General features: G+C 40.6%; 1 protein-coding gene across 1 annotated transcript; it reads right to left on the bottom strand.

The window, feature by feature from the left end:
• Nucleotides 1–885: 885 nt before the first annotated feature.
• LOC306974270 (uncharacterized protein) lies at nucleotides 886–18,040 on the bottom strand. The gene is made up of 2 exons (XM_079571448.1): nucleotides 17,922–18,040; nucleotides 886–3,496 (listed from the first exon to the last, which is right to left on the bottom strand). Exons 1-2 carry the CDS (start codon nucleotides 17,924–17,926, stop codon nucleotides 958–960), a joined length of 2,544 nt encoding a protein of 847 aa, XP_079427574.1. The 5' UTR covers nucleotides 17,927–18,040; the 3' UTR covers nucleotides 886–957.
• Between the last annotated feature and the right edge of the window lie 30 nt (nucleotides 18,041–18,070).

Below are 18,070 nucleotides of genomic sequence, written 5' to 3'. Positions count from 1 at the left end.
ATGATAGAGTTATGATAGAGTTATGATAGAGTTATGATAGTGTTATGATAGTGTTATGATAGTGTTATGATAGAGTTATGATAGTGTTATGATAGTGTTATGATAGTGTTATGATAGAGTTATGATAGAGTTATGATAGAGTTATGATAGTGTTATGATAGAGTTATGATAGAGTTATGATAGTGTTATGATAGTGTTATGATAGAGTTATGATAGAGTGATGATAGTGTTATGATAGAGTTATGATAGAGTTATGATAGAGTTATAATAGCTGCTTCACTCACTCGGGTGCATTACATATGTTACGACCAAACGCTAGCGAAAATCAGATCCAATCGTTTCAAAGGAGCTCCTCCCTCCCACCTGATAACGGAGCACAATTGTGAAGGTCCAGACCTTTGTACGAAATGCAATGAGTATAGGGTATGGTAAAACCAGGCTAGGCTGGACCCCCTCACTGGGAAGACTGCTGACCTGAGAGTTGTGCAGAAAACCATCATTTACAAAAGCCTCAAAAGGTCAAAGCAAAACATGTTGGATTTTCTCAAAGTGCTGGATCAATGCACTTTAATAAAAGGTTAAGTGGAAGCGAAAAGTGTGGAAGAAAAAGGTGCACAAGTCACAGGGATGAGCGCAGTCTATATCAGATATTAGTTTCACATTTTAAGTTGAATTACAGAAATAAATTAACTTTTTCACAATATTCAAATTTTCTGAGTTTCATCTGTATAGGCCTAGGCTATACAGTCTATATACAGTAGCCTCCCTCCAGGCTCTACCGCCCTATATCTATACATAGGCTATAAAACTATTGTTTTGACTTTGAAAGTACAGATGAGAGTAGGCTATTGTTAAAGTACTGTATCGTTAAGAGGAGTAGCATGGATGGATATGTTACAATATCCATTCCTAAAAGTTGGGCCTTGAAGTAAAGTTTCAAAATCAAATGCATGAACATTAAATCTCGGCAATACTCCGCAGGAAGTCGTTGACCTGAGCGCGCAGATTCGGGTCACGCACGCGCCTGTCCTTGTTCTTCTGTAATGTTTTAATGCTGTTGGAGCGACAGTACGACTTGACTGGGATCTCTGCTGCCCTCAGGTGGTACTGCGTGGACTTGTGCCAGTCGTTCATTTGGAAGTAGAGAAACTTGGCGTAGCTGTTGTACAGTTTTTGTTTGGACGTTGGCTCCAGGTCGCGGCGGAGCAGCTCGCTGTAGAGGAGCTCGGCGTCGGCGAGGCTGAGGTTGGACTGGGCGTAGACGTCAGCGAGGTCAATCTCCGTCCTGAAGCAGGAGTCTGGGTACAGAGAGATGACCTCGCGGAGCAGAGCCGCTGTGCTCTTGATCAGCTCCTGACTCACCGCCGCCCTCTGCTGGAACCTCCACATGTAGCACATGGCGAGGCAGGCCTTCAGGAAGCGGCTGTCGGGGCGTTTGTCCAGAGCTTTAGTGGCCAGATCCACCGCGGCCTGGACCGACACGGCTCTGCGGTACAGCTGCAGGAGAGGCTTCATGTGTCTGTGCATTCTGTCGGGACGCCGCAGGACCTTATCCACCAGAGCCTCGGCCTCAGGGCCCACCTCCTGACCCCTCCTCGCACACAGCTCCAGGTACTCCGCCCTCAGCAGCAGGTTCTCAGGGTCTCGCTCTGAGGCGTCTCTCAGCTGCTTCAGGAAGTCCCTGCTCTTGTTCTGAGCGTAGAACGAAGCCAGGACATGAGCGCTGAGCCACTCCACTCGCTCCTCCTCCTCCTCCAGGGCCTTCTGGAACAGCCGCGCTGCCAGGCCGTAGTTTCTCCAGACCTCCATCTGAGTCCAGGCCTTTTCAGCATAGACCTCAGGGAGCAGGTGGTCCCTCTCTGTGGGGTACTCCCTGCTCAGCTCCTCCACTCTCTGCAGGTACTCCTGGCTCCGGTCAGGCTCTCCTCTCTCGTGGTGAAGCCAGGCCAGGTCGCTGTAGTGAACGAGGAGCGCGGGGCCCCTGAGGGCCTCAGAGGCGGAGTTGAAGAGGCTCAGGGCCTCATCAGAGCGCCCCAGTTGGGTCTGGAGGAATCCCAGCAGGTTGTAGATGTGTCCCTTCCAAGGGTTGCTCTCATCGGGGAGGAGGTCCTCGAGGTGGTCCCTGATGGAGAACAGGAGCTCCCGGCTGCGCTCCAGCTCCCAGGTGAAGTGGCACTGCAGCTCCTCGAGGTGGGCGCTCAGGGAGGACTGCTGGAGCTCCGCTTTGATCGAGTCTCTGCCTCTCCTTTTTAATTTCTTTATGGCCTTTACACTGTTGTCTTTGAAGAAGGACTCATAATCGATGAGAGTGGCCTTCCTGTGGTACTCTAAGCATCCGGGGCTGTCCCTCAGGTCACACTGGAGGTGTTTGGCGTAGCGGTTGTACAGCATCTGTGTTTCGTGTGGCTCCAAGCGCCTCTGCAGCAGTGTTTGGTACATCTCACCAGCTTTGGCGCGGTCATATTTACCATAAAGATCTGCCAGGTCGATCTCCTTCACCAGCGCGGGGTAGGGGTACAACAAGAACATCTCCTTCAGTAGAGACACGCCTTTCTCCAGTAGGTGGCGCTTTGGCGGTTCATCTTTCTGAGACAGGGCTCTCCACTTGTAGCAGAGTGCGGCGCAGCACTTCACATAGCGACTGTCGGGGTGTTTCTCCAGAGCCTCATCTGCCCAGTAGATGCCCACGTCCAGGGCGTTTGTTAAGCGGTAGTACATCATTGCAGGCTTCAGGCCGCTGTAGCTGCTGTGGGCGCTCTTTATGATACGTGGCATCAGCGCGGCCACCTCCTCCTCCTCCACATACTCCTTTCTCTTCACTCGCTGATATAGGTACACCACACTCAGGTACATGTTCCCTGGATCCTCCTCATGAGCTCTCTGCACCTTCAGCAGCGCCTCTGGGGGAACCCCGGTCGGGCAGTGTTTGTGGGCGCTCATGAGGGCGATGGCCTGAGAGCTGCGCCACTCCACACGCTCCGGCTGCTCCTCCAGCGCACGATCAAACAGCTCTGCGGCTTCTAGCTGCTGCGGATCAAACTTCATCAGAGTCCAGGCCTTCTCCGCCAGCACCTCGGGGAGCAGTGGCTCCTCTGTGGGGTCTGTGGGGTGGTCCCGCTCTGTTTCTGTGGGCCGGTCCCTCTCAGTGGGGTACTCCCTGCTCAGCTCCACCACCCTCTGCAAGTACTCCTGACACAGGGCGGGCTCTCCTCTCTCGTGGTGAAGCCAGGCCAGGTCGCTGTAGTGAACGAGGAGCTCGGGGCCTCTGAGGGCTTCAGAGGCGGAGCTGAAGAGGTTCAGGGCCTCATCAGAGCGCCCCAGTCGGGTCTGGAGGAAGCCCAGCAGGTTGTAGATGTGTCCCTTCCAAGGGTTACTCTCATCGGGGCAGATATCGAGGAGTGTGTCCCGGAGCTGTAGCAACGTAACATGATTGGAGCTCAGGCCCCAGGTGAAGTGGCACTGCAGCGCCCGCAGGTGGCGCTCTGAGGGAGGTGCACTGTGGAAGGAACAGGGACAATTAGCACAAGCAACAATAACAATAATATAACAACAATAAAACAAGAATATTTTTATGCAAATAACAGGCAGAGTAGATACAGTAATTTGGCTCTGTGCGGCTCTTTAAAGACTGTAGTCAAGTGAGCCGTCACCCGCAAAATGCCGGTCAAGCTAGCTGCTGCACTGTTTTGTTGTCATTACCACTAATACGGTAGGCCAATGCACTGATGCTTAGGGCCCGTCAACAGTGCATTGTACTTCCTCTGAAGTGTAGCTTTTGGATGATTATTACCGTTATAAGCTAGGCCAGTATATACAGACGGCAGCGCGTCATATAAGGGGCCGTGGCTTCGCCGAGGGGGGAAATAGAATCTTCAGGGAAACACAGTTTTTACGCTTTTTAACCATTTTCAGGCTTATTTATCACATACAAATAAAGTTAAGTGTAAATCGGGTCCATATGGATGTTTATTCACAGCAGACTGTTTAGTAGAAGCGAAAAAAACGACAGTCGTAGCTAGCGCTAGCATTAGCACGATGCTAACATGTAGCATCATGTTAGCATTCTCCATTATTTATGTATTTATGAGCTGTTGAACCACTTTTCCTCTCTCCATGTCTTTGTATCTTTATTTAGTAGAAAACTATATTCATAATTCAGCATTTGTAGTTTTATAATAGTTAGAGAAAGTTTAGCTTTTTCTCCAAATAGGCTATATGCACAGTGACCCCACGTGATTTCCGCCTGGACAGTCAGCCAGAGGCTGTCCTTCCTGTCTGTTATCTCTTCCCATTAAAAATTAGCAGGTCCCACAGAAATGAAGCAATAGCTTAAGATTTGGTAAAGGACAGCGAGTAAAAGTTCAGATGTGACGGAGCAGGTTAGAAAATATTACGTGAGACGCCACGACTTCACTGGAGGAAACCTCCGTGTTCATAACGGTGGATGTTTTTGTCTTGAGGCTAACACGGCTAACACAAAATAAAAAATAAAACTAGCGCAAAGTTTAGAACGAGCCTGCGCAAAAAAGAATCGTCCTGTTAGTTTAAATAGTATTTACTTGTTTACATGTTATATTATCATTTTTCAACACTAGCCTTTAGCTCTAAGATAAAAGCTCCGCCCCTTACGACAGCTGGCGTTTCCTTTGGGTGCTGGATTCACAGCGAACATGATGTTTGTAACACGTTGCTGTGACTCCATCAGTAACTCGTTGTCCTTAACCAGATCCTGAGCTATCGCTATTTTTGTGTGGGAACCTGCTAATTGTGAACGTAAACGACCAGCGACAGGAAGTGCTGCGTCTGGCTGACTGTCCAGGAAGACGTCACGTGGGGAAACTGTGCATATTGCTGGGTTGCAGGTTCTAGAACATGATAATGTCATCGGACCCAGCGGGGGGCAGGAGCAGGGGTGTCGGACTGGGGGGGTAAAGGGTACTGTGTACCCAGGGCCCAGAGCAGGGTGGGGGCCCTGAAAAGTGCTGCACAAAGCGTTCTGTATTGTACTTTCAAAGTTTCCTCATAATTGATACTATAAGAATTGAACAACCGGGCTGAAATACAACGGTTGCTAGACAGAATTTTGCACAAACAATAATGATGGATGAATTTAAAAATGTGCCAAATGGTTCAGCCGGCTTCAAATATGGTGCGAGACTAAATGAGGCTGAAGCCCTTGAACTTTTTTGTTCATGAGACAACATAATATTTCTTTTTTGCAAAATAGCATTTTAATGCCTTCTTTAAAGTCACACATTTGTTATTCCCAGCACAAATATCCTCTGTCCCTGGTGCAGTCGTCCTGTTTAATATGGTCTGCTAATAATCATTACGCAGAATATTCCACCACCAATTTAAATATCTATATCACTACCGGGACTGAAGGTTATTCAATTTCTGTAACTGAAGCCAATCCAGATGAAATTTCAAGTCAAACATCGAGTACACAACAAACAAAAACAAAACAATGAACTAAGTATCCAGGACTAATCTAGAGAACAAGAAATATGAGGGGGGTCCAAAAAGATAGTTTGTACCTAGGGCCCAGAATTTGGTGCTACGCCCCTGGGCAGGAGTCCGTTTTTCCTATTCACAGCATTACACTTTCACAAGTCGTAGCTCAAAAGAAAATGTATGGATTAGAAAAATTATCATTAATATCAGTCACTGGGTCCATGAGCTCTCTGTACAAGACCAAAAATTTCCTCAAAGACAAAATAATTTTTCCTCTATATGATAGTATAGGCCTTTAGAATGTTGTGATGTCACCTGCAACCCAGCAATAGCCTATTGTTTCCCCCTTAACTGTTTTCAACATGACCATATTTGGGCGATTCCAGAGATGTCGTCTGTATCTATGCACTGATAATTAGGGACCGTCAACAATGTGTTGTATGTCAGGTTCTCTAAATTCCTTCCTTATATTTGGGAAGGGATGAAAGAATCCCTTTAAAGATTTCATTAATTTCTCACTGGATTATTATTACCCATCATGCTCACTGCGTGCTGCAGTGAGCATGATGGGTAACACTCCGCTGCGCGTCGTGGTGTTCTTGACTCCGCGTCGTGCATTATAACCGTCTAATGCACGGCTACGAGTTGTTTCATCCTTACTTATTCTGCTCATTTTTGTCCTCTTGTACATTGCACTGAATTGTGTATTTTGAATAGGTGATACTGTTATTTAGTAGGACTCAATCAATCAATCAAAACTTTATTTATAAAGCGCTTTTCATACAAAGTTGTAACACAAAGTGCTTTACAGATTAAAAGCAGTTCCCGCCCACCCACTCTTCCAAACAGACAACACTGCTCACCCCACCCCCCTCCCCATAGCCACACACGCAGCCAACACACACACACACACACACACACACACACACACACACACACACACGATGAGGTAATGGACGTAGTGCTGAGTCTGGGTACAGATGAACCAGGTAAGGACTATCATTTTCTGTAAGACCAACTCGGGCCTAAGCCACATGTAAACTAGGCCAAAACAGGTCTACAAAAGTCTTCACCAAGACCCCAGTGATGCTCAAACAACGCGCCTCTTGCTCAGCTGTGCGAACACAGCCAGAGGTCGGTCCCAAAACTTATACCTGGTCAGACCAGTTTGGCACTGGCCTCCGCTGTGGAAAAACTCGCCAGGTTGACCAGGTAATGGGCTGAATCGCGCCTGCCTAAGGGAAAAGGGGGGCGATTGCACTGCAGAAAATACCGAACAAAGTATACTTTTATGGAAAATGAGCTGCGGACCGGATTAAATTGCCTTGCGGGCCAGTTTGTCCAGGTCTGCTGTACACTGCGTTCCAAATTATTATGCATGTAGCTGCAGTCAAGGCAGATTTAAATATTTCATTTCATAATTTTATTGTTAATTAAAAAGGACAAATAATTCATATAAGACAATACAGTTCATAATTCATATTTATATTTCATTGGTTTTTCATTTCTTAAAACTATGTAAAATAGGGGAGAACGTATTTTTTGGTTCAGCTTTAATTTGAGTTGCTACGGGGACAGCATAGGGGTGGCACAGAGCAACATGAGGCCACCGGCACCCACATGAAGCAGAGTCCGAGAGAGAAGCCAATTAAGATTTGAACTTTATTTCCTTGGAGTTTAAGCGGCCAATGAGGTATTTTATTGAAGCTGTGTGATATTTTGTGATTATCTGTGACATTATTTTAAGTTTTGTTGTCTTTACTTTTTAGTTCTGACGGCATTGTACTGGCATTGTGATGGCATTAAGGCATGTGAAGACATGATAACCAAATAAATGTCTGTGGAAACCAAAGGATGACTTGAGCCTTGATTAACTCTGAGGGAGTAACAGTCAGAACTCAGCCTACATCGTGCTGGAGAAGAGAGAGGAGAGAGCCGGTGTAACGTCGAGATGCACTTCTTTGTCGAATTGCACTTTTTAGTGCTTCTGTGCAAGCGCGTGACCGCTGCCTGTCGATTGGAACTGTCTAGCTCTTCAGCGCATGCGCAACCCTCTGCCGCTCTTTCCATCTTCGGACCCGAACGTGAGTTATTTTCTTTGCATACAATTTTACTATACTGGTGTAATTTGATGACTAAAATAAAGATGGTTGGGAGAATAATTGCTAGATTTTGATATATAACTATAGCCTATAGAAAGTGCAATGTAATAGGAAACAAAGAAATGAACGCGCGCACAAGGTACAGACTGCAAGTTTTTACTTTAAAGGCACCGGTTCACCAAGAAAAATTGAACTGTTACGCACTGAGTTTTGGCCTTGTGCACTTATGTTTGAACATTTCATTAATGACTAATGGCTCAAGAAATGAACCCATGGGTGATGAGTGAAAATGGGGAATATAAAATATATGATTTGGATGGAGATCTGGACTCAGAAAGGTATGTGCGCCACCATAATTTAATTCCGTGCAAATACTACAGTGAGGACGAATTCAACTCAACTGTTAAACTGGATAATAATTTTTCACTTGTTCACTTTAATTGCAGAAGTCTTTATACAAACCTCAATAAAATTATAGATTATTTAAATACATTAAAAAGTCAGTTTGATATTATTGCTTTCTCTGAGACATGGTTAAACGCTGTTAAAGGTCATGATTTGGGGATTGATGGATATAATCTGTATCATGTTGACAGACCGGGAAAACGAGGAGGAGGTGTGGCATTGTGTGTCAAAGAAACATACTCATGTAAGATTGTTGAAAGGATGTCTGTGGCTATTGAAGGTCTTCTAGAATGTGTGGCAGTGGAGATTGAGTTGGAAGCAAAGCAACAAATTACTATAGCCTGTGTTTACAGAGCACAGGGCTCAAATGTAGAAGTATTTAAAGATAAACTCACTGAACTTGTGGATTGTACAATGTTTAACAAGACCATGTGGTTATGTGGTGATATTAATGTTGACTTAATGAATCCTCAACGCCAAACAGCAACTCATGATCTTCTAAATGAAATGTATAGTAGATGTATGTTTCCAGTGATATCCCAACCCAGTAGAGTGACACAGACAACTTCAACATTGATCGATAACATTTTTATCAATAATACTGACATCACATTCCACAGTGGTCTGCTATTATGTGATATCAGCGACCACTTACCAGTTTTTATGGTCTGTGACCTAAAAACAGGCAAGAAAACTAAACATGTTGAGGCAATTAAATACACTCGCATGCGGACGGAGAAGGAAATAGGCTCATTTAGGAAGGATCTGATCAACCAAGATTGGAGTAAAGTTTTTGTAGAGGACGTCAACAATGCCTATGAGGTTTTTCTGAATACATTTCTAACCCTCTACAATAAAAATTGTCCCTTAAAAACGGGAAAAGTGAATAAGTTTGATAAAAAACCATGGATAACCAGTGGGTTACAAAAGGCCTGTAAAAAGAAAAACAAACTATACCGAGACTTTATTAAATACAAGTCCAAAAATCATGAAATTAAATACAAAAGATATAAGAATAAGTTAACAACTATAATGAGACAGGCCAAAAAAGACTACTATAAAAACAAATTATATGAATATAAGACTAATATTAAAGAAACTTGGAAAATCCTAAACAAGGTTATGAAACCAAATTCTCAGAGCAAAAATCTACCTGAGTATTTTGAACACAACGGAAAGGTTATTAATAATGGAACAGATATCGCAAATGAGTTTAATTCCTTCTTTGTCAATGTCGGACCTAATATTGCGAAAAGACTTGAAAAATCCAATCATGCGGCGTGGTGTAATAGTGCAACAGGAGGCAGTAGAATCCTACAGTCAATGTTTATCAATGACATCACTGAATCAGAAATTTTAGATATTGTGAGAAAGTGCAAAACGAAGACTTCTTGTGATGGTGATGGAATAGACATGATCATTTTAAAAAAAACGATTGATTGTATCCTTCAACCTCTAATTTATATTTTCAATCTTTCTTTTAGTTCAGGGGTTTTCCCTCAAAAAATGAAGACGGCGAAAATAATACCTATTTTTAAAAAAGGAGATAAACATGAGTTTAATAATTATCGACCTGTTTCAATACTCTCACAGTTTTCTAAAATTGCTGAAAAATGGTTTACGCATAAATTAGATTTATTTTTGGAAAAAAAGGATTTACTTTTTGATTACCAATATGGATTCCGATCCAATAGATCAACCTCTGTTGCACTAATTCACTTGACTGAAGAAATTCTTGCTGCAATAGACAAGAAGCAGTACCTGGTCAGCATATTTCTGGACTTACAGAAAGCGTTTGACACTGTCAACCATAACCTATTGTTGAAAAAACTACAACACTACGGACTAAGGGGTCAGATATACAAATGGCTTGAAAGCTACTTAAGTAACAGAAACCAATATGTTCAATTTAAACACTATAACTCGGACTGTAGAACTGTTGTATGTGGAATCCCCCAGGGTTCAGTAATTGGCCCTAAACTTTTTATATTATTTATTAATGATATCTTTGAGGCTTCCAAGGACATTAATTTTTTGTTGTTTGCTGATGACACAACTGTGTTCAAGTCTGGAACAGATTTAAATGAATTAATGGCCAATATCGAAAGGGAAATGACAGTATTAAAGACATGGTTTGATTATAATAAATTGTTCTTAAACTGGGATAAGACAAATTATATGGTGTTTGGAAATAAGAAAAATGCATGTACAAAACTAGTTATTGAAGATGTAAATATTGAATGTGTCTCAGAAATCAAATTTTTTGGGGTTATCCTAGACAGCAAACTTTGCTGGAAGCCTCATATTGACCACATCAAAGGTAAAGTTAGTAAAAATATTGGTATCCTATATAAGGTTAAACACACGTTGGATGAGGCTTCATTACAGCTTTTATACTCAGCCTTAATAGTTCCTTATATAACATACTGTATTGAAATGTGGGGAAATGCATGCACCAGTTATACAGAAAGGTTGTTCTTACTCCAGAAGAAAGCTATAAGAATTGTGACTCTCAAAGGTCCACGAGATCACACAAACAAACTGTTTATAAAACTGCAGACCTTGAAATTTAATGAATTGGTCAAATTTAAAATACTACAAATTATGTGGAGAGTAAAAAATAAGTTGGTGCCAATACATATTCAAAACAAATTTGTGTTAATTACAGATAGTAACAACAGAAGAAAGGGCAATTTCTGGGTTCCATTTTCACACACTTCACAAAAACAAAAGGGGTTTCTTGTAAAAGGGATCAGTTTATGGAATTCTTTGGACATTGTTCAAAAATCATGTAACACAATCACTCAATTCAATCAAATGTATAAAAAAAAAGTACTTGGAAAATACGAAAGCAACGAAACATAAGAACCAATGTTGAATTTGAAACAGTTATTGATTTAGATGTAAAGTATTATTTGTACCTTGATATAGGCTAACACACATCAAAAACCGGTGAGCCATCTGTTCAGAGTCAGCTCAGATTTTGGAGAAAAAAAAAGGGGCATGAAATTTATAAGACAATGTCTTCCTCATGCTCCTATTCAGCATTGAATATTTAGCTTTTGCTGTTGTTGTTGTTATTATTGTGTCTGTAATAACACCATGGCTGAATAAAAAACTTGAACTGAACTGAACTGAACTAATACCGCGTAAATGTTCTACGGTGATATTTGGTTTCATAAAAAATAATCTATGCGGCGCACATGTCGTAGGTCAAGCTAATGTCTTTATGTAGCTTAATCGCCGCAATATAATTCCGCTGACTGAAAGCTTTATGTGCAGTCTAACCAAGTGATTTCCATCGAGTTAAAACTTTAGCATAGGGTGGTGTTTTGCTTCGGCCCACTCCATGAGCAGAATGTCAACTGCTCAAATAAACAAATAAACTAAAGTAAACATACTACTTTAACAAATCTACACAATTGTAGCCTTCATTTCGACGACTATCGTCATTCTCTGCTTTAGTAGTAGTAGTAGTTTATTCGGTCAGTTCATTCATTCCTTTAAACGTAAAAACATTTCCAATTCTTTGTGAACAACACGACCGAAAGGGTTTAGGCTGAAGTGAAAACTTATAACGCCTAACCCAGTTTACAAACTTCCACGAGAGAAAAAGAAAAACAAAACACAAACATTAATAATGAACAATATCAAGTGTTAAACAGAAGAGAAATAAACAAGTATCTGAAGTTAGTAACATAAATTTCAATATTCCAACAAATATGTTACATACATTTGTTTTAAGTTAAATTAGTTGAAACTAAATCATGTCATCATTATTATTTTGTATTTATTTTTCTTACTTTATTCATCCTAAGCTTATATATTCTTGAATTTTAGTAGCTTTAAACAACTTTTTGAAAGTTTTGACTGTTTGGGACAGTTTTAACTGATCTTCCAGGTCGTTCCACAGATTAACACCTCTTACAGAAATACAGCGACTCTTTTTATTCTTTTTCGCTTTTGCTTTTTTGAAAATAGCAGTTCCTCGGAGGTTATACTGACTTTTTCTGTGTTCAAAAAGCTCCTGGAGGAGGGAGAAGATTGTTAAATGCTTTGTGCACTATTACTAATGTATTTAGATCAACAAGATCATGGATTTTCAGTCGGCTTAGCTCTACAAAGATAGGGTTCGTTGGTGCATAGAAATCTGCTTTAGTGATAATTCTTATTGCCTTTTTTTGGAGGAGGAAAATAGGATGAGTATTGGATTTATAATTGTTTCCCCATATTTCCAGGCCATAATTTGAACATAGCTTTGAATTGCAATTATAATTGATCAATAGGCAAAACAACCTGTCGAGTTTTGATCGTCGATCTGAGCAGTCAGTGCACGCAGCTACTATACATCCTCATCATTTGTGTAAATACTCACACATTTAGATTTGATAAACGGTTATGATGAAATTATTTTTCTATATTTTGGTCATCAATTTCTTTTCACTAGTCATAATAACAATGTGTCCTTTTTTTATCCATTACAGTGCCAGATTGTCTTGCCTTGCCAGCTCTCTATCCTCTTTTCATTACATCCTGCTTATTGATTCTTGGTTTTTGACACCTGCCCTTTTTTTGCCTCAGCCCTTTTTGATTGTTTGCTCCGCTGATTGACACACTGGTTTTGACCCCTGCCCGCTCTTTTGACATCGCATTCTGCCTCACCCTTTTTTGATTTCTTTGCACATTTATATTGAATTGAACTGACCAAAGATGGAGAATAAGTGGAACGAAATTTTCCAATTTTTAACTGAAAAGACATACTCAGACGGCTGTTCTAAAGGCCAGAAAGTAAACTTAAAAAGATATGCTAAGAAATTTACTGTTAAGAGTAAGTATATTGTTTAATTGAAACATTATTTCACAATGTATTTGTTTACATTAATTTGGATTTATTTGTTTTCTTCAGATGGAGAGCTTTTCTATAAAAACAGAAGAGCGATTAAAGATCGAGAGGAGACGTGGAAGCTTTTTAAAGAAAAACACAGGCATAATAAAAACGCGTCATGCCCTGTGCTCCAGATTTTACTGGCATGGCATGACTGTCCAAATTGACAAATGGGTATGATTAAAGATATATTTCATAATGAAATGTAATGTTATTACATGTGGTTGTTGATATTTTGTTTTTTTAAAGGTATCGGAATGTGACAAATGTCAGCGTGAGGGGAAGCCTTTGGCAGCTATGGTGCCTCTGCAAAACATAAAAGTACATTTTCTGTCTCGCTACTGCAGTATTCACATCATAAATATATTGTTTAATTGTTTAACTTCTTAGGTGTCTGCGATGTGGGAGTTGGTGGGAATTGATTTGACGGGGGGTCTGCCCACTACCCCAGATGGCTACCAACATATTCTCACAGCAACAGATTATTTTTCAAAATGGGTCGAAGCATACCCTTTGAAAACTAAATCTGCTGCTGAAGTTGCGCAGAAGTTGTGTTCAATCATTTATCAGTTAGGGTGCCCAAAACGTATCCTCTCCGATCAGGGACGTGAATTTGTCAATGAGGTATACAGCGTTTTTATGAATTATTTTCACATTTAATGGACTAAATTAATGTACTTGTTTTTAGCTTAACACCACTCTTTGTGACCTCATGCACATTGAGAGGAGCGTAACAGCAGCTTATCATCCTCAGGCAAATGGTCTGGATGAAAAAACAAATCACAACATAAAGCAGCAAGTTATTTTTTTTTAAATATTAAATATTGTTTCAGTGTCTAACCTGTTACAACAAAAGGCTTTTACATTAAAATCTCTTTATTTTATTACTAGTACTTTGTATTCACCAAATGATGACATTCTCTCTCTTTCGCAGAGCTCTGATGAAGGTGGTCAATGATCGGCAAAACAATTGGGACATCTACTTGGAGGCTACTTTGTTTTCACTTCGATCGAAGCCCCAAAGCTCCACAAAACACACTCCGTTCAAACTGATGTATGGCAGGGAGGCTGTGTTCCCCGCAGAGGTCCCTGTGGATGTCCCAGTGAGCTTGGTTCACGCAACAGGTCATTTAATGTAGATTATCTACTGAAGTCATGTCTTTCTTTTCAGCTTTCCATTGTTCTTCCTGAGGAGGAGGATGTGGAGGAGTTTGTCACCATGAACCATGACGGGTTGGACACAAGTTTTAAAATAGTCAAGGACAACATTTCAAAAGCACAACTAAGGCAGAGTTTGGCCTATGGGAAAAGAAAATTAAAGAAATACAAAGGATTCCAATACAGTGTGGGACAGGAGGTGCTCTTCTTTAATTTAAGGAAGCAGGGACGCAAGGAAGGTGAGCATTTTATTTTTTTCTATTTTACTTAGATTTACTTTGTACAGTCTTATGTTAGTGATCGCTATACTTTTTTTTTTTTTTTTACTTATAGGACGACTTGAGCCAGACTTTACACGGCCTTACACAATCCATGAAATAAGTGGAAAAAACGTGTTACTGGTCAATGCTGATGTGGTTGTTCTGAAGAACAGATACAACATCGATCATGTCAAACCATACAAGCGAGATCCTGACATGGTTGGCCCTCCAAACAAACGGTACTTGGAGCAGATGTGTTTTTCTCTACTTGTAGTGCAGACTTTTTGAGAAGCTCCTATTCGTTCTTGCCTTTCTTAAAATACATAAAACAGTGGTTTGATCTGTGCCTACACCCTGCCCTCCAGTGGTCAAACAAAATATAGATGCACTGTGCCCAAACATAAACAAAAACAAATGACAACAAATATAATTAACATCAAAGGCCCCTACTAATTTTAATAAGCTTGTTGAGAATGTACCAAAATCTTTTTGTGTTTTAAGCTTGTGAAATTACTTGTGAACTGATACTTGATGTACATATTTTTATGTTCTGAATTCTCCTTTTAGTCCGCACCTGGAGGAACAGCCAACAAGGCCTTCCATCATTATGTATGCCCCTCCTCGCCAATTAATGGTAAAAGTCATTTTAGTGTGAAAGAAAATGTTTGTACATTACTTATTTTGTCCTTACTAATATCATCTGATCTTGCAACTTCATAATCTGTCTTTAATGTCAGTGAATGGTCATTGTTGGACATTGGACTTGGTTATATTGCATGTAACTGTTTGTCTACTAATCACCCTGTAGCATCCACAAGATGCATGCAAAAGCAAAGACATACAAGAGCGAGGCTGTAATGTAAAAAAGTTTGACCTGTTGGGTCGTTTGTTCAGCCTACCCGAGTTCATGTTAAGGGTCTGGCCAGTTGAAACTATATGTTTGAAACATTGTGCATATTCTTGCATGCTGTTGCTTTCCTACTTTCTATCCTAATTCGCCTCTTTGAGAGCATTTGAAAGGATTCTTTGTTTCATGACTTCCAACACTCAATAAGGGACCAATTCAAAAAGGAGGTTTACACATTTTAGTGATTCAAAATGACAAAAAGTATTATGACATTTGACATTGTATGAAGTATTAAACATACTTTTTTTCAGAACAGTACAGTATAAATCATAGATGCTAAAACTTAATAGTATGCACTTAATAATATGAACTTTGACACCTAATAATGCTTATGTAGAAATGTTTAAAGCATTGAAGGAGGCACTTTGGAACTGGCTGGAAAGGTACAGAATTATAGGAAAGATACAAAGAAATACAATAGATATGTAAAACGACTGTGTGAAGCTCATTTCGGAACAGGGTTCCCTTGTGCAACACATTGCAATCAATCGTCTTCGAAAGTTCTTTGGTTTATCTATGTCAGTTTCTAACAGTTGTTTTTACTTTCAGTCCAATCAATCTGGGCTTCACAAGATGAAGGTTTTGTGGAAGCTGTTGCTGGCCCTTTTAAGCTCTTTGACAAGTCCTTTAGGACACTTGCTGGTGGAAATTGGCTCTCAGATGAAGTAAGACTTTTTTTTTGTATTTAAATGACCATTTCTTTGTTCATGTTCCAAATTGTATTGTCTGCTATGCAGGTCCTTGATGCATATATCCATGTGCTGCACGAAAAACACCAGGTATGTTGATTTTTATAAAATTTGTATTGCATTGACTGTTTTTATAAAGTTAATAGCAATTGCGACGTATTAGATTTACCATTGTTTTTCACAGAAAGTTTTTTATCATCTTAATGCAGTAGTTGCCGCAAGTCTTTTTGTGCGTGGAAGGATGCAAACAGATGTAAAGGTAAATTTGATTCATAACTTGTGTGTTATGTTTGTCACCAAAAAGTTTCTTAATTCCCAATCAGATGAAATTTCCTGGGGAGGATCAGTGGCTGTGTCCTGTCAATGTGGGAGCGCACTGGATTCTTGTGGTGGTCAGCAGAAGGCACTAGTTCTGATAGACCCACTTTCAAATGAGGGTCGATATAAGAACACAATTTTCAAAAACTGGAGGTTTTTAAACTCATACCGAACTATTTTTTACTATATTTATCAACATTTTCTTAACACTGCTTCATCTAGCAGGAAGTTGAAAAGGTGACCTTTGTCATAGTAGTATTTGAAGTTCTTTTTGTTCTATGCTCTTCATGATTTTGTAATTTCTGACCAGGTGCAGTGCTCTGTGTGCAAGAGGTCTGCTCATGTCCTCTGCAGCCATGGAAATGAAGTGTTTATGTGCAAAAAATGCCAAAAAAAAGTCAAACATGTGTATAGTACATAAATTAACGCATTACAGCTTTCACATGACATCAGAACATTTCTGTTGTAACTGCTAACCATCAAAATGTATCTATTGTATTGTTAATATCTCTGTAAATATGGGGCTTATCCCAATGAAACACAAACTGTTCTAATGTCCAATGGCTTCTCTAACAATGCATGTGAACTATGAAGGTGTCCAAAAGCAATGACAAAACATTTGAATAACATTGTGCTTGATGTTGGCCCATTGAAAGACTTTTAGCCAAAAGTTTTGCATGGCAAGTTGACTAAAATACCACAATTATGGTCTAAAACATGTGCAGCTGCCTTTTTTGGGGGGGCTAAAAAGTTTGTAAATCTTAAATGGGCAATGTAGCGATATTTTATTCTGTATATGTAGTATTAAAATATAGTACATAAAAATGTAATTAAAAAGCATACAATTTGAGTTGCTACTGCCTGTAGAAACCCAGTAATAAAAAGGTGGTCATTGAAGAATCCTAATTTGATTCCCTTTTCTATTGATGGTGTTACATAATTTCACGTTATAATACTGACGAATCTACAAGGAAACGTGCCCTGAATAAATTATATATAATTACTGTCCGTCCAGTACTGAGTACTGCTGATGAATGCTATAATTTGTAAAAGTGGCATATTAAGTGATTTTATTGAGCATTTATTCACGTTTGTATAAGGTGTAACTGCGTAATATAATGAGGGGGGGGGGGGGGGGGGGGGGGGGGAAGATACACAGGCAAAAGTGGCATATTAAGTGATACAAATGTTATTAAGCATTTATCCATGTTTGTATAAGGTGTATCTGCGTAATACAATTGCAAATTTCAGCCTAATTCCATAGATCTGTCCAACTCGACGCATAACCCTGTCAATTCACACTGACTATAGATTACTCAGCGCATGCGCAGAAGCGCTGGGAGGTGCGAGTCGACAAGTAGTGTGTTTCGATTGTACACCTGCACCCTCTTGAGTTCTCGGATGTGTATGTTAGCAACCGTGTACATATGAGTCATCATTCTTCATTGTATTCGTTACTTATATGTCAAACAGCCCGCACAGGCCGTCCGAGCCAGTTCACCTACAGTTTGCGGTCACACTCACTTTTTTGTCACCATTTGCTCATTTTGATCATTCTCGCCCTCAATCATCTCAGGCAGACGTAATATCACGTCGCACGTCATTTTGATCGCAAATTGATGTGCTAACTATTTATGGAAAGGAGAACGAGTGGTGGTCCAATTTCGGGACCGGTCCAATATAGGTCCATCTCCCACACTATAGTCTGAACTGAGCTTAACCAGAACCAACGCAGTCACTCACCTCATTCTGAATCCGAGCTACAGCCACAAGACTCCGGTATCAGCTCAGTCCTGGGTCAGTCCTGACTTCAGGGGAAACGAAACTTACCAGCAGGGGCGGTTGCAAACCGCTGTAATGTGGTCCGCATGTTCACAGTCCATGGTAATGTG

Source organism: Gobius niger (genome assembly GCF_951799975.1).
Source record: "Gobius niger genome assembly, chromosome: 14".
Lineage (NCBI taxonomy): Eukaryota > Metazoa > Chordata > Actinopteri > Gobiiformes > Gobiidae > Gobius > Gobius niger.
This window is presented reverse-complemented; position numbering and strand designations above follow the sequence as displayed.